The sequence below is a fragment of the Tinamus guttatus genome, unplaced genomic scaffold, assembly GCF_059628265.1.
Source record: "Tinamus guttatus ecotype Peru unplaced genomic scaffold, ASM5962826v1 Tinamus_guttatus_pri_ptg000060l, whole genome shotgun sequence".
NCBI lineage: Eukaryota > Metazoa > Chordata > Aves > Tinamiformes > Tinamidae > Tinamus > Tinamus guttatus.
The window spans coordinates 9,173,834-9,200,035 of record NW_028288594.1 but is presented as its reverse complement, the minus strand read 5'-3'; the positions used below and the strand labels follow the sequence as shown (position 1 = coordinate 9,200,035).

Below are 26,202 nucleotides of genomic sequence, written 5' to 3'. Positions count from 1 at the left end.
TTCTCATGCCAATACATTGACATTTCTAGAGAATAAGGAACAAAATTATTGCAACTCTACTAGAATCATGAGAGATAATCTGATATGGAATAGATTAAAACAGGACCTGCCAGGTAGGTCCAAATTCGAAACTAACATGGATCTAGACTCAGTGATCTCCAGTCTTCGTAGTGCTCTGGACTCACATGTCACATCCACTGGGCTGAGTTAAATGCAGATTACAGACCCACATTCTGTCTCTCAGTTACATATCTGGGAATAAGAAAACATTTAGCCTCTTTTAAGAAACTAACTGGTTTTGAGCCTGATTCCACACTGGAATTTTGTAGTCCAAAATTTTGCTGCCTTGTAGGCTATAACCCTGCAAACTACTGTGTTTCCACAATCACTCCTGTGGCAAAAATGGGTAGGAGCCTGTTAATGTACAGCATCCTGGGGACAGAAATGGCATGCGGTTCAGTCCCTGATCAGTGCACGAATTTGGTGCTGCTGTGTGAGCTAGTCTAGGCAGAAAGTCTTCTCCCAAGATGGAGCTCAGTCTTGGTCTCTGGAAGAGCCCAGTTTCTGATATATGTCCTCCGAAGAGTACCATCACAGGGTAAGACAATAACCTTCTTCACACATCTACAGGCACAAATAATTCAGCATAATAGCAGAGGATGAGCACATTGAATGGATGGTTGCTGAGGCTCCTTCAATCCTCATTTTATGTGTTTTTTGTCTACGTAGCAATTTACTTTGGATCAGGCCTTTGCAACCCATCTCCCAGTCATCCCCACTTTCCACATTTCTGTTCACATTGAAGGGTGCTGTCAGGGCACACAAACCCGGGTTCATTTCAGCTGGAATTACAGTGGCAGACACACTCTACAAGTAGCATGTCACATACTGCCATTGCTGAGAGGTCATCAATCTGCAGAGCCAGGCTGCAGTTAGCCTGAGGTAAAAAATCCCAAATGTGTAAACTGGGCCCCAGCACCAAATGTTCTGCCCCACAGATCTGTTCATATTATACTGCACTACCTGCTAATGTAGACTTGGGATAAAATGCTTGAGCCAAATTGTAAGTTTCCTTAAGCATCCACTATTTCTGATCCTAACGTGACATCTGCTCTCAAAAGACTGCATGCAGCTCAAGTGGGAAAGTGAATTTGGCACCATGTGGAGTTGCAGGGAGAGAATTACCTCAGGTAGAGATTGTGGTGATCAAATTAGAGAGGTCTATTTATGTTGTCTCTCAAGGAAAATTTGCTGGCAAGGAGATCAAGACCTGGGGACTCCTGATTCATTTCCCTTTAGATGAGAGCAGAGTCCAACATCATTAAATTTTCTCCTGGAACTTCCAGGGCCTATGGAAGATGGAGATACTGCCAAATAAGCTGCAACAGATGCAAGTACTGGATAGAATGAGTGGGCATTTCTGATTTCTCTCCTTAAAAACTAGTCTTCTGCAAACTTGCTGCTAAAGAATTAGAACCAAGGCATCTGCTGGTTGCCAAAGTACTTACGTGAAATTAAACTTGCACATGTTTATAAGTGGGTAGAGCCCAAAGTCAAAAATCGGGATGAAGACAAGAATAAGGAGTGGATTTAAGAACTGCAACACAAAACCATGGGAGTTTAGTGACTAGAAGGCAACTTTCGGTAATTAAGTTCATAAAGCACTCTCCTCCAGAAATAATTCCATTACAGAGAGGACATGAACAAAAGCTTTAAAACCTCCTTAAAAAATATAATCATAGTTTGCACTTTGACGGTTTCTCCTATTTAGATTCCATAGGCACAAATACATTCTTTCATGTCTCCACTCTAAGAGGTAAGCAAGCATCACTGACCCAATTTCCCTGAAGAGAAAACTCTGGCATTGTTTTTAAAGAGTACAAAAGCCATGGACAAGAGGTTAGTGAACTCCAGTGCTGCAGTGGGACCCAACAACAAATCAGCAACAACAGAAACATCTCGGGACTCCAGTAAGCTCTCAGAGGAACAGGCACTATTTTGTGAAACTGCCAGGCTCCGGTTCTTCCACATGGCTTGGGAATCCCGTAGGAACTGCATTTCTCCCAGGAGGGCAGAACCTGCCTGCCAGCCAACAGTGGGAGAGCAAGAAAAATGCAAGAGTGACTTGGGGAAAACAAGCAGACAGGGTTATTCAGTCTCAGTTTTGAAGAAGATGTCAGGGAACTGAACAGCTTCTAATTTCTCCAGAACCATTCAGAATAAAAAATGTAATCAACTGTGACAACATTACAGTCTTGGAGACTTCAAGGTTTTACCTGCCCTGCAGGAAGGGATGAAGGTACAACGCTCACCTCAGCACAGGGATCTATTAAAAGGAGATGCAATTTGTTCATTCCAGACACCGGTATTGTTTGAAGCCCTGTTGTGGTGGCATGTCCTAATCTGAAACTTGGTGGCCCAGTTCTGCTTCTGGTCCAAGGAGATGCAGTTTATATCCCCCTGCACCTCTTCATTAAACCACAGGATTCAAGTTCTATGTTAGGACATCCATAGGGACTTCTGAATCCCCACAGCTAAGTCTGTGCAACAGCTAGTAAAAGATAGCACAGAGTCCACATGAGTCAGAGGGAGCACTGCCCTGACCTTCAAAAATAGCCAAGAAAGGACATTGGATCCACAAAAAAAAAAAAAAACAAGAAAGAGAGGGAAAAATATTCTAAGAGTTATTTCCTACCCTACAGTATCTTTTACCTGCATTTGGTCAGGCTGAAGGACATATATCCCCTGAAACAAAAAGACAAGCCAAATGATTCATAAACATCATAAAATAACAGTGTATATGGTTGATGGCAGATAAGCAAACAGCCCACAGTAAAGGCCTTAGCAGCAGAAACGGTTTCTTCAGATGCTTTGTGTTGGCTTTAGTAGCTGATATTGTGTTCTCGACCCTTGTTGTCTAAGGACAGTGTGTGATGGGAATCATTTTGCAGAAGGAAGCTCTTGATGCATGGCAGCTGGGACACAGCCTATCACAGATACTAAGACCCCTCTTTCAAGTTGGATCTCCCCTGAACTAGGTGAATAGGAATAGCCACATTGGAGTCCAAGCCAGGATGTGCATTTAGATGTTCTTCCCTCTCTGCTTCTACCATAAGAAGAGTCCAGGTGACTGCTCTCAAACTTCAGAACCTTCTAAGGTGTGTTGACATTTGGCTGCCAAACCTCAAAAGGATAGCAAAACACTGCCCTGTGTCAGTGGGCTGTTGAAAACACCTCTTTCCTCCTTTCTTCCATCCACAGGCACCAAAATAAGCTTTGGATTTTGGTCACCTATTCCACTTCTCAGATTAATCCAACAGTTCTTGAACCCATACGGGCTGCCTCATCCTCATGCTGGTGTGCTTAGCTCCATGACCAGGCAAGGTCAATGGGGATGGATGGGGGAATCCCAGCTCAACAAAAGAGACAAGGTCAACTGTCTCCAGGAGGAGTCTGGTACTTGCCTGAACTGCAAACAGTGCTTTTCATTTTAAATTAGGATTAGGAGAAAGGAGGAAAAATAGGAAGGAGGTAACATCTTTCTGAGAAAGCACTGTGGGGGTTTGTCTCCTCTCTGGCAGGCTTGTCCTGAGCTGAATATAAAATTGCTGTCTGTCTCTGCCAGCCGCGGCCTCCTGGAGGAGCAGAAAGCATAGGGCACAGCAAAGAAGCCTCACAATTAAAAAGATGAGGCAAATTCCCTCTCCTTGTGCCACTTTGTGCACACTGTACAAACACAGCATTAGGCAAGAAGCCTGCAAACCTCCTGTCTCACCCTAAATCATTAATTGTTAACTGGCCACTCCCGCTGAGCACTTCAGCTGGAAAAGGAAAGAAAGGGGAATTTTGCAAACATAAACCTCAGTAAGTCTAATGGAAGAATCACCTTAATGTTACACTTAATTCTGACCTTCCTGGATTAGGGAAATTCCCAATGATTGTAGAAAGGGAATCAGACTGAAACACATGCCAAAAATCCATTCAAGCTGATATGACCGAAACAAAACAGTTTCCTTCTCCACCATGGAGAGTTTAATAAGCAACTTCTGGTAATTCTTAAATGCTTTGTTAATAGATCACTAAATGCATGCTAGCACAACAGCACACAACAAAGTTTCTAGATATACATCACAAAGACTACATGAACTTCCATCGTTTTTTTCTTTATGAGGTGGATAAAATATGACTCAAGGTGTAATCTTTTTCATGCCTCATTTGAATTAATTAATCTTAATGAGTATCACATGCTGAGAGTCCAACATCTAATGGGAGTAACATAGAAGGGCTCACACTGGGGGATTTAAAGTGTAAAACAGGCATTTATAACCCTAAAGAGTGGCATGAGCATCCACAGGTAAGACCCAGATGGCCAATTAAAACACATACGTCTGGAAACAGGCCCTGTTTGGAGAAACCTTTAGGCAGACAGCTCATCCACATTTATCTGTCACTTCATCTTGTACCATTTGCTACTCACATCTTTGAAGTACTTTATGGCTACTAACTAATTAATCCCCACCACATCTCAAGTCTTTACACAGGATTCCTGCCGACTGCTGGAGGCTTCATTAATGTAGCACCAGCTATGCTGCAGCAGAAGCACACAGCTACAACAGCTCTAATTGCACCTCGTAACGGCTGCGTGAACTTCCTCTGACTTCCCTGTCTTCGGTGGGGGTAGCAGGCTGGAAACCCTACCTGAGCTGATAAGTAGCTCACTCAAGGTCATAGAGTGACTAGTTGCCAATGCTTAAGCACTCCCAACTTTGCAGGCTGTTGATGGCTTCCCAGTCCTCATTCCTTGCCAAGATGTGCTGTGATGAACTGCATATGGCCACCTAGAGCTTTTCTCTTCTAATCACCAGAAGTGCGACTCATACAGGCTCATTAAGTAGAAGCTCTTAGTATTGCAAGTCTCCTTTTAAAAAATAAGAGCAGTGATGTTACTAGTTTTATCATCCCTGGTGATATTAAGTACTTACAAAATCTGCATTCATCTTTGTGGCTTGCAAAGTCCACCTGGATCCCTGAGAAGAAAACAGACATCTGTGAACAGTTTAGGACGTGCTATGGGTCTAGAAAACCTGGGGACAAAGATGACAACCATACTGGAGGTCTTATTTCCCCTTCCCTCTTCCCTTCTCTTTAATGCCTTTATCTCCTGTCAGAGGACCTGGCACACATTTTCTCCTCAACCTCCCATACCAGAAACCAAGCAGGACTGGGAAGGCAGGACCAGCAGTGATGGTAGGTACTGTCTCAACAAGCCTGTGGATGCTTGGTTGAAGTGTACAGCTCTGTGTCCCCAAGACACTGTGGTGTCAGGAGAATTGGGTGAGCCTGGCACAGTGGGTGCTAGCCCTGCCTGGAAGCACAGCCCATGGTGCACTGTACTGTACCTGTTGATCAAACAGGGCCCAGAACATCGGCAGTGGTATGAACAGGAAGAGAACACGTGTCACCATTTTAACCTCAGTGATCAGTTTTTTCTACAAAGGGAAAAAGGCAAGATGGGGTTGAAGAACCAATAACAACATGAAGCTACAAAGCAGGAGAGCTCCTATTTCTTTTTGGAGAGTCACAGGGCAATTTTTCATTGCACGTATTCGTGATACCAGACATATTTGCATTTCAGCATTTCAATGCACCACCTAAATTGTCCATTAAGGGTCAGGAGAGTACAGATGTGGGAATGGAGAGGCAAAGTGTATCTGAGAAATGGCCTGCCATGTGGGAAGGCCAGTTTTATGTCTTCTGCCCTCCTTCCCCCTTCCACTAAGCACTTGTCAGGCAAGGTATTACTTACTGAGTATTTTTCTGATGCCCAGTCGAGCCAGTGATCCCTCTTCGGAATCTCATGGGAGCGGTTTTTCAGCCGGTTTTTGATAGCAAACTAGGGAGGAAAAACAAATAACTCCTGCATGTGTGCCACCTAATTTAACTATTTTCTTTGCCTTTCAGAGGCCATCGCACTCCCAAATCAAGTCTGCCCACCCAGTCCCCAGGCCTAAGTAGTTCCAAATAATTGTGGGGGTTTTGCTGGACACTGATGATATCTGTATGGGCAGGATTGGACCCTTTATGACCATCCAATTTCTGTGACATTGGTTGAGTAAATATGGGAAAGAACTACCTCATGTGCTTGTCTTTCAAAGACAGACCTAACATTGCCCCCCAAAGACTGTTTCTTGCTTAATTTAAAGTTTGCCACATGATAAAGCTTTGAAAAATCTTCTTTTATTTTCTGAAAGGTGCCTTTTGGATTGACCACTGTGCTAGGGAAGAAATGCCTCATTAGCCCCAGCAAAATCAAATTCAGAATTCACATTTCTTTCATGTTCTATAGGTCTTTCTTTGTATATACCTGCTGTGGACCATGTCTCACTCAATCCTACACCATCTTTCATGTTGGTTTCTCACTGCAGGAGAAATCAAGTGACACCACATATGTAACCGGTTTGCTTGTGCTGTGCACTCCAGACATTGAACAGACCCTGGCAAAAAGAGCGGCTGCCTCACACAAGCATCAAGAAAAGTAAAACCTCAGCCTGTCACTAGCATTGACATAGTCAAAGAGTAAACATCTGCTGTTTGCAGCAGCTTCCTCGAAATGTTATTACCCACCTAACGCTGAGAGGGTATTTTTTCAAATGCTGTATTCAGCTCACACACTATGAAAGATAATTGATAAGGCTATAATGTGACTTCAGCAGGTGTCTCTTTCATTTACATTAACATGCTGAATGTGCTTAATGGGAATGCATACTATTACTGTCTCCTGAACTGATAAACTTCAGTAAGTTATTCAACTGAAAAAAGGATCTGAACCATATTTCTAATACTCTTGTCAGTTTCTGAATTTTCCTGTCAGTTCAGTTATCAGCAGCAGCCCCCAAGTAGTGGTTCTGCTCACATCAGCAGAACAATTCAAAAAGTAAAAAAAAAACATTCAAAATACTGAAGGAAGGACAAACTAAGTGCTACATGTGTTCCTTATTTCTCACAGCTCATCAGCAAGATACCCAGGAGCAACACAGAGAAGAATTCTAACTTCAAATTCACCTTTCTGACCTGCAGCCTCAGAGTCATGCATGAAAAGGAAGGGAACGGCACGCACTTACTCCAATGCATTTGCACACTTCAAGTAAGACGTTCCCTTGTGGTGGTGTTTTTCTGTACAGTCCACTTCCAGCAATGAACACAACTGAAAAATATTATAATCCAAATGGGAATTCATGTGACTACGGGCTTAATTGGGTACTGGTTCCTGTGGAGGACCACCCACACCCACCCTGTATTCAACACAAATCCTCTCCCCTGGGGCTTACAAGCTTGTTCTTTCTTCAGGCAGAATAAACATATAGGATTCCAATTAATGCCTTCAGATGGAGTAAAATGCAACATTCTGCAAGAGACTGTGGGATCCTCAGGTAGTCACTGTCATCTTCTCATGATCTGCTCTGAAAGAAGGGGCATCTCCACATCTGATTTGCACTGGGAATTAATGTTTTGAAAATCCTCTCATTTCTGATTTTTATAGCCTTAAATTATTGAATAATCTATGTTTAATTGCTGCATCTAATGTATTGTATCAGTGTTGGAAACCAATTCTGAATCATTGCACTATGTGAGAAGGAATCCAGATCCAACCTGGACTCTGCATATTTGCATCTCACATATATTTCGGCGGGCACTATCAATCTAGTTCACAAAGGTCATTGCATCACACACTGGCATTAACAGAAATTACCTTTTTTGGCTTCTATAAAGGAATGTAAATTTTAAGATACTGTTTTGTCTTGTTTCTCTCCCTCAAAGCACAGAGAGCACTAGAGGAAGCCTTCAAAGCTCTGTCATGGATGGAGCTATCTAATTACAGACATTTTGTCCTGCTTTTTGAGAGCCTTTGCCTGCATTTCAATTACAGAGACATTAACATCAAGAAGTTCCACAGAACCTGAGATTGGGCTCTATCAGGCCCAACCCCAGCACTTTAAGCTAATCCAGGTGTCCAGTGTCAGCCCACAGCCAACGAGGAGCAGTAGACATTTCTGACCTAACGCAGGTGACTGGAGAGGATTCATCATTTCTCTTCTCCTACTACAAAGATGACCCTTGGTGTCCAATTTTAACTTGCAAAACTATCAGAGTGGCTGCTGAAGTCTGTTTTGGTGAATCCCTCAAAGATCCTTGTACAAAATCGGAGTGCATAACTGCACCACGTAATTTCTAGCGTCTCCATGTAGAGCAGTTGGTGCCTCCAAATGGCAACCCATGAGCTGTCTTGAAATATCCTCTGGGGATGCCACTGACTTCAGTAAGAACTGATGTTCTAGCACCAGCTTTGGTATTTGAGATTTGACAGTATCAATCCTCATCCAACTGTCAGAAACTGAAGAAACCCCGGAAATCTTGCTCTGTAAAACTTCCATTCTGCTTCCAGACCTATCCTCGTTTTCCAGCATCACAGGGACGGCGGTCAGGATGGGAAGGGTATTTTTCTGCAGTTCTGCATGCTGCTCACATAGTCAAAGAAATCATTTCCAAGGGCATTTTAACATGTCACAAAAGAACACGAAGCTGCTCTGCCAGGCAGAATGTGGAATCTGGCAGCAGGACACCAGCTGAAAACACATTTCGATTGATGCCCACACTGAAACTGCAATATTTACATGTCCATTTTACCCTGGGCAACAGCTACCTCACTGGAAACATTCATCACACAACGGTGCAGGAAGAGCCTGTCTGTCTTAAACTGATATGAACAAACCACATCAGAAATGAGAAGCTTCCCATGCTCATGACCAAACACTTTTTTTAAAATAATTCCTGCAACATTAGCTATGAGTCAATTGCATTTCTGCTGGGTCCTGATCCTTCTCTCTCAGGGAAGTCTGAGAGCAAAAGGCAACATTTACATTCTGTGGGGGAACAACTTTTCAAATTGCAGGTACTATGAGTGAAATCACCCAATTGCTTGGTCTCTCAGTTAAGCTAAGAAGTTGAATAAGAACTCAGGCCATGCTGTGTTAAACCCTCCCAAATGCAGTGTAATAAGGGGGCTGCTCCCCTCAGTCGCTTTAGTAAAACTGAGGCTAACGGGGTGTCCTCTGTATTGGCTACCAAGGAATAACAGGAATATGGAAACTACAAGGTGTTTGATAGGGGTTGAAGGAGAAACAGTACTTTAAGACGCCACCTTAGGAAATACAGTGACTGTGGTTGCCACTTGATACTTGGGTAATAAAGGCTCATTCCTGTAACATAATAATAAGCTGTCACTGTAGCTGTGAGTACGACTTGAGCCAAGCGAACTGGGACAGCTCAGAATAAAGCAACGTCTCTTTCAGCTTTCTCTTTTGGGATTTGTGTGTGGCAAAAAAATCGGAAGGAAACATCTGAGGCATTAAGGATGGTTTCAAGCTACAAAGAGCATGTGGAGTCCTGTAAATTGCGGGACTTCAGGGACAGCTCAGATTGCAGCTCAAAGGCCAAACCTGTTCACAGGCAAAGCTGCAAAATATTAGGAGAATAATTTTGATGCCTCCCCCTTGTTCTGTAGCACAGGAAAAGTATCACAAAACACCAGAAAACTCCCTTACCAATGCCATGATATAGGACTGCAGGATGGCCATATCCTAAATGCACTAGAAGGATTTCTTTGTTGTCCTGAATTATCTTATTACAACACCAGACTTTGACTACAGTGGAAGCAGATCAGAGACTTGAGGAGACAAGATTAACATTACCACCTGTGCTGGAGAAACACGTTAGCCAGGGTGGCAATTGGTTACTCTAAGTCAGTAGTTCTAAAATATTGCCATTATTCAATGACCTTGAAACCCCGAGTTTCACATCCACACTCTCCATACAGAGCTGGTGAATTTGTGCATCTCCTTATCTCCCCATGCACTCCCAAATGGATGACTACTATTCCAAGCGCTATAGTTTCCACTTACCAAGGGCTAACACCATCAGTGCTGCTGGGACACCAAAAGCCAGTGCGTAACAATCCTCTCCAAAGCATTTCACATCCCCTAAAAAGGAGGCAGAAATAAAAGCAGCCCATTACGGTCAGACTTATGTTACCTGGACCTTAGATTTACTTCCCCTAATCAGTCACTTCCACTGGTTTTAAATCTTCTTTGCTGGTGCTTGACGCTGTGAATTGAATCTCCTTGAAACAGTTGTCCTCCCTTGATGGAGACAATTTGGAGGCCGGGTTGGTATGTGCCAGCAGCAGCAGCTGATAATGGGATATCGATGAGACTGGTAGCGGGAAGAGGGGAAGAGCAGACGAATAGGTAGAAGAAATGATGGGAACCATAAATGCACAAGAAAGAAAAAAACAAAACCCCAGCCTTCCTACCTCGTTAAATAAAAATCTGGGATCACTGTGGACTTGACTAAATCTAAATATCAATGCAGTATTTCTGCACTATTTGTGCCAGCTGCATGAATTATTGAGGTAAAATACTGAATCTGTTTTCATATCAGCTTATAGTGGCCAAGATGAGGCCAGTTTCCCTACTCTAGGGTAAGAGGGAGTGCAGCATTAGACTTAATGCTCCAATTTCCTCAGTTGTCTTTCTCTGCACCTTTCCAACCTCACTAGAGCTAGTCTTCCCCAGACATCAGATCTTATGATATTGTGAGCAACCAGGAAGCCAGGATTTTAGACTGTGCCTTTGATTGATCTGAGCTCTACGGTTAACTGTGCGTGCTCTGAAACCCTGTGTTTCTTGGCCCAGCTCAGTTCTCACACTATGTGAATTTAGAAGAGTTGCAAAAAGCAATTCAGCAGTGAAATCTGTGTCTGTGTGCCAGTGATTACAAACTAATGCATTGGCAATGGAGCAAAAGCAAATAAATACAGCTAAAATAAGCCCACATGGTTAACAGGAAACCAACTCATGAAACTTTAGTTTTTACTATTTGTTGTCCCTGGGCAGTCACGGTCAGTCGTGTAGCTGTGTGCATGCATAGCTTTCATTTGCCCATTTTCAGTGAGTTAGCTGAAATACAAACCCAAAGCTGGCGGCAAAATGTTATGGACACACTGAACTTTTGATGTGCAATGTGAACTAAAACTGTTGGATTTCTAACAGCTAAAAGATATATATTCCACATTTCTGCCAAATGTCTATGAACTGCATTTCTTGTTCTTCCAAAAAAAGCTTTCATACTTTGCAGAAATCTTTCTCTCTTCACATCCACTTCACCCCATTTCCATGTTGCAACTAGTTTATCGTCACGCTGCATTGGCACAGACTTTGATGTCCAAATGGGACCAGATTTTCATCCACCCATGAATTACATTTAGCAACAGCCCCTTCTCAGCAGAATATGGACATGAGGACATGAGGACATTGGTAAAAGGAAGAGCAAGAGAGAGAGAGGTTGTCTTTGCCTGGGTGCTTTGGCATAAAGGCAAGAGAAGTACAATTGCCCACTGCCATGTGAAATGAACAGCCTGTTAAAACGGCCATGCTGAACAGAGCAAACTTCCTAGTGGCCTTCAGAAGGAATGAAAAAAAAAATGTTGCTGAGCATGAAAGCTACCTTGTCCCTGTCCCCTTTGCCTACAGGCCGCTGCCCTCCTCCTGTCCACAGGTCTGTATTTAAAGTGTGCCAGTCTCCTTGGCTTGTGGTGCTGCAGTACAATGAAGCGAGTGCAGCAAAGCTAGGGACTAAAAGGGTCTGTGCAAGTGGTCAGAATGCAAAGCAGGCTCTAAGTGGGGCACAGGCCTAGGCTTTTGTCTCCTGGGCTTGCTCCTCAGGGCTGCGGACTTGCAACTGGAGCCAAGCAGACAAACCTGGGTGCAAAACAGAGCCCTGTGGCAGTCAGCAGCATCCTGGAAAGAGCAGGACTCGGAAACAAGCCCTGCTAAGTGCATTCAGCCTGAACGCCTGCTCAGAAGAGCAGGAATCGGCCCCCCTGCAGAGGTTACCTGCAGGCAAGACCAAGGAACAACCTTGTGCTGGCCGGGAGGAGATTTAGAGTACACAGGACTCTTCATTTTTAATTCTACAATTCAAGTGAGCTTTGAAATACGGCTGGGAATGTGGTTTGTGCACCTCATATGCTGGTATACCCACGAATCTGTTATGCTGCTACACAGGATTAACAAGGCGTAAATGCAACACACTGGGCACTCCAGAAATAATGTAGTTTCTGTCATTCAGTTGTCATAAGAGCCTAACTATGCACAGCACAGTAGTCAGAGGGCAGCTAAATTATAATTTATTCTAAATCAACACTGACCTCTCAATACAGGAGTAACAAACGTGGAGATCAGACTTCCAGCATTAATGGACAAATAGAAGACGGAAAAAAACTTGCTTCTCTCCGATGTCTAAAACAAGAGAAGACAATATCAATGTCACGGCTAATGCACAGTGTTGGGCTTGCAAATTGAACAGTATCAATTCTCTTGTTAGGAAGGCTGGGTAAATATTGACACGCAGTGCATAAAATGTTAAGCAAACAAGCTGGCGTTCAGGTGATGGTAAATGCTCACACAAATCTGCTCACGTTACTTGAGAAGCGCTTCGGGGCTTTTCAGCATTTCAGAGGAAAAGTCACTGCTTTGAGAATGCTGTGGAATTGGAAGGGGGAAAAGCATTTACTTATTCAGAACAAGTAGCATGATTCAGATCCTCTGTCACCTAATTCAATCCGATTTGGCGCAGCTTGACAAGCCCATCATTTGTTTCCATGTCTAAGCTCCTTTTTCCCCTTCTCTCCTCCAGTGCAGAAAAAGAAACCTGTACACTGTGAGAAGTTGGTACTGGTGGCATAGATGAGAGAGGACAGTAAACATGAGAAAGATTTGTCAGGTGAGAGATTACCAAGATGAGACCAGCCAATCTCAAAATAATAGGGTAAATTAATTCTATCAGGGCCAATCAAGGGCATGATGGAGGGATTAACTCTTAGAGAAAGAGTTGAGAATTCAACCAATGCTGTAACAAATTACAATTGATAAAGACAAAGGATCTCTGCTGAACTGATTTCCTCCTGCATAATTCATAGTTTGAAAAGAATCAAGGACTTCTATGCGAAGTCTGGTCCTCTTAGCAGGAGCAATGTATGAGGGTGCTCTACAGACAGCTCTCCTTGTTTACAGGATTTATTTGGGACACACACATATGCTGCTACCTGCTATGGCAAGAAGCCTCTTAGTCAGCAGAGCATGACTACAAGGGAAGAAAGACAAGAAGGAGCTCACTGGAAGGGCTTTTCCTATGCCCCTTGTGACGTGGGTCCTGGGACAGGGAGGGTGAGACCTCCGAGAGCTCCCATCACCATCGCTGCCACCACTGACCGTCCCTGTGCTGGGCGAGGGCTCTTCTGTCGGGCCCCAGCAGAGCAATGAAGACCTGTCAACCTGGGCTCTGGGCCATTACAAATGTTTCAAACCTTCATCCCCAGACAAACTAATCCATATATTACTTATAAATTATTTATCCTGGATTAAAGTACTAGTAAGCCTTTATTTTATAAGTTAACCTGGTGGCTTGCTCCCATGGTTAATAGCAAACAGCACTGTGTCTTTATTATCTTCAAAACTCCTTTTCTGAGCATGCTGATCTTTTGGATTACCTGTATTTTCCATTGCCACACTGAGCTAATAATAGTAGAATAAAGTATAGTTCTATGACCAACATAATAAAGAAATCTAAAGAAACACCTCAGCAAACCCCCCAGTCCTGGTGTGGCACTGCCATGACTTGCTAGAGGTGGTGTCAAGGTGGTCTCAACCCTGCTCTCTCCTAGCCCCATTCCCATGCCATATCTACAGTCCTGTCTATCTGAACAACTTCACATTTCCATAAGCAGACAAGGATTCAAGAACACAGCTCTGGGCATGAGGAAGTCTAGAGCAACAGTTACCAAAAGCAACAGGTTGGTAAAATAAGAGGACAGTGATATATAAAGAATTTGGGGCATCTTGTTTCACATATTTACGGATTTCAGTTATGGGAAAAAATGGTCAGAGAAGCAGAAGTGAGTACAAAAGTAACGACCCAGCTGCTTGCAAGTTGCACTGATTGAAGGAAGGGAAAAAAAAAAAAAAAAAAAAGAATTCCCTGGTTGCTTTCTTAATCTTTGGAGCAGGCATACATTAATAACATGATTTGGATTAGCTAATTTGAGAAAAGGTACCATACAGGATAATCCTGATCTCCATGGCAACAGGAAAATAAAGAAACAAAGAAAAAGAGCTATTGAGTACCTTAAAAACCATATCACATTGTTTGAAAGCAGCTTTGGTCCTTAATTAATATGCACAGCAGCCTGTGAATTTCTATAACATATTGCAAATATTACTCTGTTCAGGCATTTTTAGCCTGAACTACTAATCCTATAGACAAAGATGCTTAGAAATCTCCTGCAGATAAATCCATTTTCCCTATCTGACCTCCTGCTGAACCAGTGGTCTCCATCACTGTTTGCAGTAGTGCTGTTCTCAAAGCAGCAGCTCCAAGGATATTACATCCATAAAGCATTTTAAAGAAAAACACACTGTGGTGTTCATTTAGCTCAAAATCTAAATTCGTCTCTATGTGGGAATATGCAGAACCAGTTTTATTTTTTTTATATGGATATGTACACATATACACACTATATAAATTTTAATATGTAACATATTGTATTTTATATTTATATATTAAAATTATATTAAGTCTTTTTATATATTTATATATTTTTTTTCAGTACTACCACATCTCTCATTTCCAGGTGGAACAAGTAAGCCTGTGCACTTAATGATTTAGATGAAGTTCATTAGTATCCTGAAAACTCAAGAAGAAATAAATTCTTCTTTTAATTGGGATTATAGTAACTTTTTCCACTTCGAGTAGGACGAGATATGAAAAACATAATGACTTCCCCTCAAACAACTCTGAAGGGAAGAAAAATTTTGGTTGGCCCTAAACATTTCATTCTTTAAAAATCATTGTCTTCTCATTACCATTTTGAAAGCTTAAATTTCCTAGCACATGGTATTTTTTTTTCTTGAGAGGTAAAGTCAGTAATTTTCAAACAGTAAGTCAATTCCAAATGGTAAAATAAAAGTTTTCAACTCTGTAAAGATTGAATGGAGTAGAACACTGTCTTCCTCAGAAGTCTGTTAGCAATTTTCTTTTCCTAAATTAATTTCTCATGAAGGCAGCATACAGGTAAATATTTGAGCTTTAGCATTTGGTAAGTTTGTTGGAGAAGTGCAGTTTGAACACAGAAGAATGGGTAGAGAACCGCAGGTAATTCAGATATGGTGGCATGGCTGGGATAATAACACTTATGTGCCTGACTGGGGTGCTGAGATTCATTAGCTGAAGTCTGCAAAACACTCAGAAGATAAGTAGTACATATTATCATATTGTAATTAGCTGTTAATTGAAAGATGTTGGATAAACATTATTAATCATTAGTATTCACAAAAACAGTACTTCTGAAAGGGCTGCTCTAACACCTGTGGCAATCCTTTTGGGACAGCTACTGGTGCTTCCACACACAGGGCACGTTCCTGGAGTGCAGAGCAGCACTGAACTGAGGGCTGCGCCAGCCAAGGAGGCTGGGACCACCAGCTGATCCTGCTCCTGCTGCTGCAGCATCCTCTGATGCACAGGCTGGACATTCCTGCACCTGGGGCTGCTCAGAGCGAGCGGCTGTCAAACATCCCTGCTTGGTTTCTGCTTAGGATATCTTAGTTGCCAGCTGCATGGCTTCAGTATCACAGAGCTCAGGTGCAAAAACCACAAATTTCCAAATTTTGAAACAAGATTCTAGTCTATTTTATTCACTTTCTAAATGCTGACTGGAGCATTGCAAAAGACAACACCTCGCTCCTATTCCCAGAGGCCATCCCTTGTCCAAGCTACAAACAACCCTGCTGGACCATTAGTCCTTCAATACCTCCACTGTTGGAGACTTCAAACAGTCTCAGTCTAGTATAGGATTTCTCTGGAATTACTATTGGAAAGTCTACTGTTCATCCTAAATAATTCTTCTTGAATTAAACCTACTCACGACAGACTGGAACAATTATTGCCTTCCTTGTAGTGGCCTCTTACATATTTGAAGACCTGTGTCATGTACAGAAGTTGCACAGAAGTTGATTTGAATATTATTCATTGAGAAAAATGGAATTTTTATATATGTATTAGATTAACATAAATCAAGCCATCTAATTTCAAGTCAATTTTAAAGTATTTCCTTGTCTGAGCTGCAGTAGTACCTCCTGGCCCTCTTCGCTCCTTCAAGCACCACCTCATCCCTGTGTTGCACAAGGGGAGCTCTGAGTTTGGCATCTTACAAGACATGAAAGTCAGATGTGGGCCAAGTGTTTATGATGGAGAATGAGGACATGAAACACCTGGACTACAATTCAGTGGATGCACTCCAAAAAAAGCTTAACTTAAATAAATAAATAAATAGCCAAGTGCAAACCGCAATTCTTCAAAACTATTCTGTGAAAACAACATATTTCAACCTTTGGCTGCATTTGGTACTGGAACTACATTCGAAATGCTAGAATTTCCTATAGTTTTATCTGAACAACATTTAAGATACAGATTATTACTACTCACTGTTTTGAGGGAAGCTTCCCAAGAAAGTACAGCAAATGACAATAAAATTTCATCTTTCATTCACTATATTGCATTGCAGTGCATTATCACCTCTATTAAACTGGCTCTGAAGTAGTTACCTTTCCATGTTTCCATGTTTAATGTTGTACAGCATTTTCCAAACACTCCAACGTCCAATTTGCATTTAGATTATTTAATGAAATTACGACATATCTACCCTAATGTAATATCTGTCTTGTCATTTCCCTTCCTGAGCCATCCTGATTCGCTTAAGTCTCATAAAAACCATCCTACGAAGCACTCTATCTATGCTTTTTTTCTTATTCTATTACAATATTTGATCACAAATATCCTCACAAAATAACCGGACTCTTCAGATTTTAGGAAAGAAAAGAAATCTTACATGTTCTTCTTCAAACTGGTCCCCACCAAATGCAGAGACACAGGGCTTGATACCTCCTGTTCCAAGGGCGATCAAAAACAGACCAGTCATAGACAGGACCCTTCATGCAAGAACAAAAATATCACCATTGCAGAACCTTTACAGTACTTAGGAGAGCATATTTCGTGTCATTCAGCCATGATTTCTCAGTATCAGAACTGCCTTTTGCACACAGGCAATGATGAGAGCCAAGCTAAGCATGAAAAACAATTTGATACCAGTCAATTAATAAAACAGTTTTTCTCAGCTTTTTGCTGCTCTGAGGTCCTATCAGACAACACAGATCAAACACCTCTTATTTTTTGTATTTTTGTATTCATTTGGGGGATTATTTTGGGGATTATTTTTGTATTTTTGATTCATATGAAAACAAAAGCCTGCAGAGATCAAAATGGGGAAAAGAGAAAGAAAAAAAGAGACTGCCTATAGGATTTCCAGAGTGCTTGGATTAGCATAATTTTTGGGTGCTTTATACCTCCAAGTGCTCCTCAAAATCACGTTCCAGGCCTTAAAAATAATTTCTGTAGGGAACAGGAGTGTCAAGTCAGACTGGCCAAATCTGGGATATCAGGAAGCTGTTCTGCAAATGAGAGGCGCTCCTGCCTCAGTATTCACATTTTCAGAACTGTGGCCACCTAAGCCAAAACAGTTTGGTGGTTTCAGAGATGCCAGCTGGGGAACTAAACCCGACAATGGTATCATGAATCTAGAAGGCAAGAAGGGTAGTAGCCTAGAGGTAAGATGAATCATTCCTCTGTTATGGATCATGTTGTACCTTCTACAGGCTTTTTTGTCCTCCCATGCACAGAGGTGCTGAGGTGGGTAGCACTGCCAGGGAAGAAACAAAGGTGGATTTTGAGGGAAGAGCAGGATGAAGGAACCTGGTACAGGCAGCTGGATAGGGAAGACCAAACTCCAGTGACATGATGTAGCAGAGAGGGACAATCAGATGTCCCTTTCTCAAAGGGTTCAAAGTCTTTGTGGTAGTTTCCTGCTGCATTCATACTCTAGCTTCCAATTTCCTTCTTCCACTCTTACCCAAATATCCCAAGCCCTTCCCTGATAAAAGCAACCCCCAAACTGCTCACCCGACGGTGATGAAACAACTGACAGAACAGGGAAAACCAACTACCATCACAACTGCATTGCAGCTTCAACAGCTACTTACACATGAACGACCTCGTTCCCTAGGGATGGAATGGCACCGACTGACTTTATCAGATGGCCAACGACATACACAATGGAGAGGTAGATGATCGTCCTGTGAGGAGAGCAAACAGCAGTGACTGAAGGTGCTGGGTGATGTAGGATCTGAAAACAGAGTGTGCCTGTGTTTCCTGATACTGCAGGTCTACTTGGCAGATGCACAAGGAACAGCTTTGTCCGCACACCTGATACTGCATGCAGCTATAATTCTTTTGTGTCAGCACTGAACATACTGGAAGAAAGAGATAGGCAAATAGGTTCAGATTAAGAAGAAGGAGGGATAGCCCCTGCCTTCGTCTGCTAGGCAGAGCAAACTAACAATGATCCAGCCCATCATGCATGGAAGGCTGCGAATAGAAGGGTTCTATTCACATCCAACTTCGTTTTCAGATTACTAATAACTGGCATTTTCTAGCATGTGCCTAAATAAATCCTTAGTTTGTAAGGTATCTATAAGGACTGAGGCCCACACTCAACCCACTGACCAACACATTCAGATTAGGAGCGCGGATCCCCTGTTTCGAGACCATTTCAGATGTCAAGTACCTTTGAATTATTATTGAGCTTATCTGTTTGTCCCCTCATCTTGGTGGAGGAGAAAAGAAGCCCTTGAATGTACTCAATTCCTTATCATCTTCAGGATTATCACATACCTATGTATTTAGGAGCAGCACAGACACACACAGAGGAAATGGAGGGACTTCTTAGAATGGAGGCACTGGATGCTCTAAAATGAGCTCTATGTACTATTAAGTACAAAAGCAGCCCTGAATGCATCCAAGTCTTGGCTGGAACAGCTAATTCAGAGCCACAAGGGAGCACTCCTAAAAACCCTGCTAATCTGTTATCCTGTGCTTAATATTAGCAAGTCCCAGCTACTCCAGCAAAAGCTGCCACCCACAAAGCTGGAGGGACAACTTCTAAGGGAATTCTTTTTGATGCATAATGCACAGAAGTGAGCATGCAAATTTATCATCTCACATCACCATGCTGCAAGATCAGATATTCTCAAATCGCAATAAACACGGCTACAGGACCTTGAATAATTTAAAAAAAAAAACATGTAATTTTTCATTTACAAGGACAGGAGAATGACTGAAATTGAGTATGAAGCAAAAGGGAAAAAACATAAGTAATCCCTCAGAACTTCCTGTGGGAGAGAGGTTTTCTGGTTTGGTTTTTCATGTGGAGAGTCATGTTGCCAGATGTGTTTATTTCTAGGGAGACAGGTTCAGCTGCACTTCCTCACTCAGATAGCAAGACTCCTCAGGCAGTGAATAGACAGGGCCAAGAGCAGTCCTCTATCCAGGTGCTCACCATGATTCTTTGTGGCAGATGATGAACCCACAATTTACTAGTGTAAGGGAGAAACCTCAAATACAATCAGGAAGAATATACCTGGTTATGTGCTGAGGGAGATGATTTGAGTGAACCCAGCTGACTTTCCTCAGGGTAAAAAAGAATGTACTCACACAAACCCTATGCAGGGAAAAACCAAGTGGGCTTAGTGCCATCTTCACCTGAAACTGCTAGATCCAGAAGATTATACTTTTCCTCACCTTCTTTGAATCTGTTTCAGCAGCAGATCTTGGCAAGCCAAGGGTTTTGATTGCTTACATCTGATTTCTTCTGCAATGACCCTACACTTCACCTTAAAGGCATGTAAGGAAAGAAGTGTAGAGAAAAGGTGTGCTCGTGACACTTTATACAAATTATGTTGTCCCACATCAATTCCTGGATGAAAGAGGAGCTCAGAATAGCATGAGCAAACAAAACTGTTGTTCATTAACAGAGAGGAGCTGACTTTAGAAGGTGTGTCTTTGCTAGACCCTGAGCTAAAGGAGCCAGTTTGAGAACAAGGAGCCCACTTAGCACCGGCCTCGTGAAGACAGCACGGTGTAGAGTCGTCCTTACTTACTTGTATTTCCCCATCCATGAGTCTGCCATGATGGCTCCAATGACAGGCGTGAAATAACAGAGAGCAGAAAAGGCATGGTACACAGAGGTGGAGAGATTCTCATCCCAGTGGAAGAAGCTGACGAAATACAGTGTCAGAACAGCTAAAAGAAAACAAGCAAACCACATCAGATAATTAACATACATCTGACTTGTCTAGCAGCTATAGGCACTGCTGTGGAAAGATCTGTGCTTTCAGACCTGACCCCAGTATCCTGACACAGAAAAATTTCAAATGAGACAAGAGGTAATGGGTACAAAATGAAATACAGGAAGTTCCATCTCCATATGAGGAAGAACTTCTTTACTGTGAGGGTGTCAGAGGCCTGGAACAGGCTGCCCAGAGAGGTTGTGGAGTCTCCTTCTCTAGAGATTTTCCAAATCCGTCTGGATGCCACGCTGTGCCATGTGCGCTGGGTGTCCCTGCTTGTGCAGAGGGGTTGGACTAGATCTCTAGAGGACTCTTCCAACCTCAACCATTCAGTGATTCTGTGAGATATAGGATATCAGCCATATACACTTATACATAGCTGGAAAAGATGTCTGCTAGCTTATCTTACCCTAACCTGTAGCTTTGCTTATGCATATTTTCTATTTACAAGTTACAGGCCTGTATGATTCAGTTTTCAGATGCAATGATTTCATGCAGCTATGAAAGACATCAGGCACAGGAAAATGAGATTCAAGACACGAAATCATAAATAAATAAATAAATAAATAAGGGGCATTTGTAGGTGTCTAATTCAAACTTCTGCCCAAAGTAGGGCTAGTCTCAATGTTAGGGCACATTGTTCGTGCCTGCATCCCAAAAATACCAATTTAACAAAGGCCTTTGAAAAACAATGAACTCGCACATAGCACAACCCTGGGACACCAGACCAGCGTGCACAGAAACCCAGGGATAGAAGTCACTTCCCAGACACGGGGCACATACCTCTCATGCCATAGTAGGAGAAGCGCTCACAGAACTCGTTCACCACAATGAAAGCGATGCTCAGGGGGTAGTTGGAGCCACAGAGTTTCTGTAAGAAACAAACCAGAATATATCAGTTTTATGAAAGCCTTCACCTAGCAACATATACTCCAATGCCCCAGCAGCAGAAATGAGCCCCGGTCAAATCCCAGCAGCCCACAGCTCCCTAACTACCTCTCTGCCTGTTTTTTTTTTGGTCATTGTAGCCTCTCTGTCGCAATGTGAAAACCCACTGAGATGCAAAAATGCCTTCAGATGCCTTTCTTCTGCACTTTGGACGTAAATCTACTGCCTGCTGCCTTGTGACTGCTGCTTCTCCTAGTACAAGACCTTACCTCAGCAGATCATAGAGTCCAGGGTACTGCTCCCTGCTGCACCTGAATCTGCTTCTTCCCCTAGGATAATTGCCCTCAATCTCTGGAACTCAATTGCTCCAAAATGCATCACAGCTCCCTGAGGCAGAGCACTGGCCCTGGTTGTGCTTCACCCCATTCCAAGTTACGTCCCTCCTCTCTTATTCCAAGAACATTGTCACAGCTTCGGATAATTCCCCTTATTAATCAAAACCAAAACAAAACATGGATGGGGCCCATCAAACATCTTCGAGACTGGCCACTGTATGAATGAATCCTACTTAAATCTGTGTAAAAAAAAAGTCTGATGAACTCTTCACATACATTTCTGCTCCTGGTGTCAGAAATAATGAATTATTGTATTTCTTCCCAGAGTCCTAAATGCAGATACCAAAATAGACGTGTTCATTCAGGTTTATTCCACCATCAAGATATCTGAACTTATTTGGATCTCCAAAGGAATGGCCTCAAGGTTACAGGATTTTAGCTTAGCACTGTTGTCTTGCCCGAGAATACACAAGAACCATGAAAGAGAAGAGATTGGCTGTCCACAAAGAAAACAAAAGCCCAAAAGACCCTTCCATAATTTAACCCAACATTTCTAAAAACAAATATTTTTGTTCTTTTTCCAAAGCATATTTCAGTATGTATGAGATGCCTTTTTATTAAGCAACCCTTGACGTTCTTGCTTTGCTTGGGTTAATATGCAATTATCCTCTTTATTATTTACTCTGAAACCATCATGCCCTATAGCACAGGGTGGCATTCCTTGGAAACTGCACTAGGGCTTCCTGCCTTTAGACCAGCCTCAAAATGGTGGCATACACAAGCTGTAAGTGCACAAACAGACACAGAATCTTCTTCTCCAACAAGTTCTTGGTAATTGAGCTAAAAAAAAAAAAAGATGTAAGAGATGTATTGTGTTTCCTGGGTGTATTTGGAGGTATTTTTGATTGTGGAAGTAAAAAACTGCAACAGCTATGTTTTTATTCCTCACTTTCACAGACCTTGCTATTATACCTGTGATATTTAATAACATTTAGCTGAGATGCAGAGTGTAATGTTCAAACCCACAGGGCCAGGTCTCTGCACTCTGACACACAAGCCTTGGGGGATTCAGCTGCAGCAGTTCAGGGTGTCCCATGTCAGGTTGTGACCTGCGGTTACAGAAAGCTCCGTGGTGCCACATTCCAGCCATCCTTTCTCTGGGATGGACACCCTCAGTGGAAGAGCAGGAGCCAGCTAGGGAAGGAAAGCTGGAGGCAGCAGCTCTTCCCAGTAACCGTGCCCACGCGTGAGTCAGCACCTTGAGCCACTGCTTCCTAACATGGCGCACAGTAAGGAATTTACGGCAGGAATTCTTCCATTTGGCACCAGCATATGCAGAAACATTCATGTATTCTCTTGAGGGTATCACTGACCTGCCTGTGGCCTGGCTGGGCATCCAAAAGCGGGCAGCTTTCATCCATGAGGCCAGCCCGGTGCAGTCCGCTCGCTTTCACAGAGGAGGACCTTGCTCAGCAGAGAGCCCCAGCAAAAGCAAAGAGGCTGAGCCTGGATGCACGAGCACACAGGTACTCTGCTGGGCTTAGCTATCACTGAGGGCCCAGGATCTGCAGGATTATGCAGCTCTTAAAGATACTGTGGAAGTTGACAGTCTGTGTCTTTGAAAAGAAGAAAGGTCATTCAAAGTGCCAGCTGCAGATGTTTGCTTTCACCTCTCCTTGTTGGCTAGCTGCAAAACGATTCTCTGATTTGGTTATCATCTACCTGCTATCACACAGGAAAAGGGAAAGAAGCAATACTTTCTATGAAAACAGGACTAAATTCATGTACTTCACAGGAGCTCTGGTTACCTTAGAGTTAGTGCCTGCACAGTACTTAAAACCGTGAGCTAAATATTGGACTTGCTAATGCCGTAACTGACTGAGGGCAATAAGAAAAAGTATCACAGTATTGTCCTGCAAGGCAGAGCACATAAAAAACAGGCCCTTTTCTCCCCAGCGTTCAGGCACTGTACAATGTTTAGGGGTCAACCACTCAATGAGAATTAGCCTGAAAAATCTGCACAAGCATCAAAGCCACAAATCAAGAAACATTCAGATGAATTTGGCTTTCAATCTGTCTTTAAATTCCAGCCAAAGATTTAAACCTGAGTCTCTGGCACTACGGGAGGGCTCTGGTACACACGTGTCAGTGGCTCTTCCTCAATTCCTGTCCTTTCCTCGGCTTAGCAGCATCTGGAGACCCTTCCCTGGTGGGTCTGATCAAACTAAGCAGACAGGCCAACTCCCTCCCTCCCACATACAACATCCCCCTTGGCTTCAGAGAAGCTGTCCCACAAGGAAAGGGGCACTCCGGAAAAAGGCAGCAATCAAAACCGTTTTTTCCCCTAAAGACTCGGACAGCTCATTTTTTCCCCTTTAAGCTGCCCTTTCTTAACTTAATCAGGTTAATGGAGGGATTTTTGCCTTGAGTTGTTAATGCTTATTCCACCCCTCTGCAAAAAAGGGTGTTTGTCTCTAGCCAGAGCACAGCAGAGGAAGGAACAGAAAGATCTTGCAATGTTTAGAGCAAGCTGAGCAGAAAGCAAAGCAAAGGAAACCAGCTGTAACACTCACCGGGGATTTTTTCTGAACAGGAAAATCTCCTTTGGGGGGATCATCTCCTGCAGAAATAAAAGTGAACAAAGTTTCCTTGGATTCATTTCTCTGAAAAGCGTTCATCTCCCCTCTCGCCTTGTCTCCCACCATGCTATGTGGCCGTGGTGAGTTGACTGGGAAGATTTCCAACCTCAGGCATGAAGTTTGATTCAGTTTGAGTTAACCCTAATTGAGCACATTGCTGTGCCAGGGCAGAAGGGGGAGGGAGGTGCTACCATGAAAGGCGACTGCAGAGTTCAAGAGCAAGGGAGTGCAGTCTAAATCACTCAAGGATGGGGCTGCCAGTACTTTGTGGCATGGCCCTGCTGTTTGCTTGGCATGTCCCCAGCTATCCTACGTGCATCAGCTCTGCACAGAGCTGCACACTGAACAGATGCGAGCTGAATAAAAACCCTGGGTCCCAGACACCTCTGAAGCCTGCAGATTCAGGAGCAAAGCGTGCATCTCCCACCCTGTACAGCAGCGACGGGTTTATTCTGCAGGGACTGCCAGAATCTCCCTCCACTGCAAACCACACTCCCAGCCTGAGTTGTCAGCACCGAGACGCTCATCACGCCAAGCCCTCACACATCAGGGCGGCACAGACGCCTGCGCTGAGTTAAATCGTTTCCTATCTCAGGAGTGAAGTGACCCAAAATACGCTCCCACACCAAGCTCCCAGCGTGACCTTGCCTTTTCCCAGAGCACGGCTTCATCCAGAGCGCTCAGCCAGCATCTGAGCAACCGCTGCGTCCTCACCCTACATCCAAAGGGTCTCTTCTCCTCTGTCCTGGGAGCCCTGGGATTCTTAGTGCAGCTACAAGGAGGATGCAGCTCCCTGCAGTCCCCCTGCTGTCCCTCCTCCCCCTGCCCTTCCCCGGGAGGTAGAGGAGCTCTTTACCAGTAATCCGTTCAGCACCAGGCACAATAAGGGAGCAAAATCCACAACTTTCCCAGTAACCACCCTGGGGGCTGTGGCTCTGCAGTATTTGCAGGGCAGGTTGTTTCCCCCTTTTATTCAGCTTTTAGAAGGCTGAAAAAAGGCTGAAAGAAGTCCAGAGAAGGTTACCAAATATTTCTCACTTCTCTTCTTAGCAAAGGTAAAGACCATGCCCACAGTATGCAGTTGGTACAAGAGACTATAAACTCAGCACTAGCTCCAGTACTGAGTCGCTGCCGGTGCTTAGGCATCGTAGGCACCAGGTCTGCACCTGAAATTCTATGGAAGAGGCCTTTGCTCACATCACAGTTTAAGTTGGCTTCAGTTATTGCTAACAGGACCACGGCAACACTTGGATAAGGACTTGTGATGTTGCAGAATGCCCAGAGGAAGCAGAATTGCTCTCCACACTCCCTCACGTGCTCTGGCACATATTAAGGCGATTAATACTTTCAGCATCCTGCAGCTACCTTTATGTACACAGCCCCATGTTTCATATCAGCTAAAGATTTACTTACTGCCAGTACATAAAAAACATATCAGTCAGAGGGATTAGCATACTACTAATCAAATACACTGCAGAGATGGTTAGGTCGTTGGCCACCAGAAGACATACCCAGACAGGAAGCACAAAGGGATTCAAATGGCTGGTAATAAATGGTAACTCATGGCAAACAGCGAGAACAAGTTAAGGAGAATAAATCTACAAGCAGCTCAGACACAAATGAATTCTGAACAAGGCTTGCTAGAAAGTGATTTCTGTGGCTGGGCTGGAAATCAGGAAGGAATTGTACCACAAATGAAAATAAGGTGGCATTTCTGAAGATAACTATAAATAAATAGATCATGGAGCAGTAGAAACTGAAAAGCTAAGGAAAAAAAAATGAATTACTGCTGGCAGAGGACACAAAAGCAAAGAGAAAAGGTGTTAGAAATAATGTCAACATTGGAGAAAAATAAAGGAAAATGAAAGTCTTATTTGAACTAGAAAAACGAGCAAACAAAAGCTCATTCAGGAAAGTCAGAAAAGTTGCATCATTTTTGTCTCAGTGGTCACAAAAAAAGCTTAATTGAAACCAAATACTTAGCATCAG

General features: G+C 43.1%; 1 protein-coding gene across 3 annotated transcripts in view; it reads right to left on the bottom strand.

The window, feature by feature from the left end:
• Positions 1-24,406, bottom strand: part of SLC15A2 (solute carrier family 15 member 2) — a 44,249-nt gene extending 19,843 nt beyond the window's left edge. For 2 of the 3 annotated variants that reach the window (XM_010218547.2, XM_088519585.1), the window contains exons 1-13: positions 24,148-24,285; positions 21,135-21,222; positions 20,163-20,304; positions 18,207-18,299; positions 17,000-17,099; positions 12,266-12,356; positions 9,960-10,037; positions 7,122-7,204; positions 5,807-5,893; positions 5,400-5,489; positions 4,983-5,027; positions 2,713-2,745; positions 1,509-1,597 (exon numbers count right to left, since the gene is read on the bottom strand). In XM_010218547.2, the coding sequence (XP_010216849.2) occupies positions 1,509-1,597; positions 2,713-2,745; positions 4,983-5,027; positions 5,400-5,489; positions 5,807-5,893; positions 7,122-7,204; positions 9,960-10,037; positions 12,266-12,356; positions 17,000-17,099; positions 18,207-18,299; positions 20,163-20,304; positions 21,135-21,222; positions 24,148-24,279 (1,151 nt within the window). In that variant the 5' untranslated portion in view covers positions 24,280-24,285. Of the gene's footprint in view, positions 1-1,508; positions 1,598-2,712; positions 2,746-4,982; positions 5,028-5,399; positions 5,490-5,806; positions 5,894-7,121; positions 7,205-9,959; positions 10,038-12,265; positions 12,357-16,999; positions 17,100-18,206; positions 18,300-20,162; positions 20,305-21,134; positions 21,223-24,147 lie in introns of all 3 variants that reach the window. The other variant, XM_088519586.1, reaches the window with a different exon arrangement.
• Positions 24,407-26,202: the final 1,796 nt, after the last annotated feature.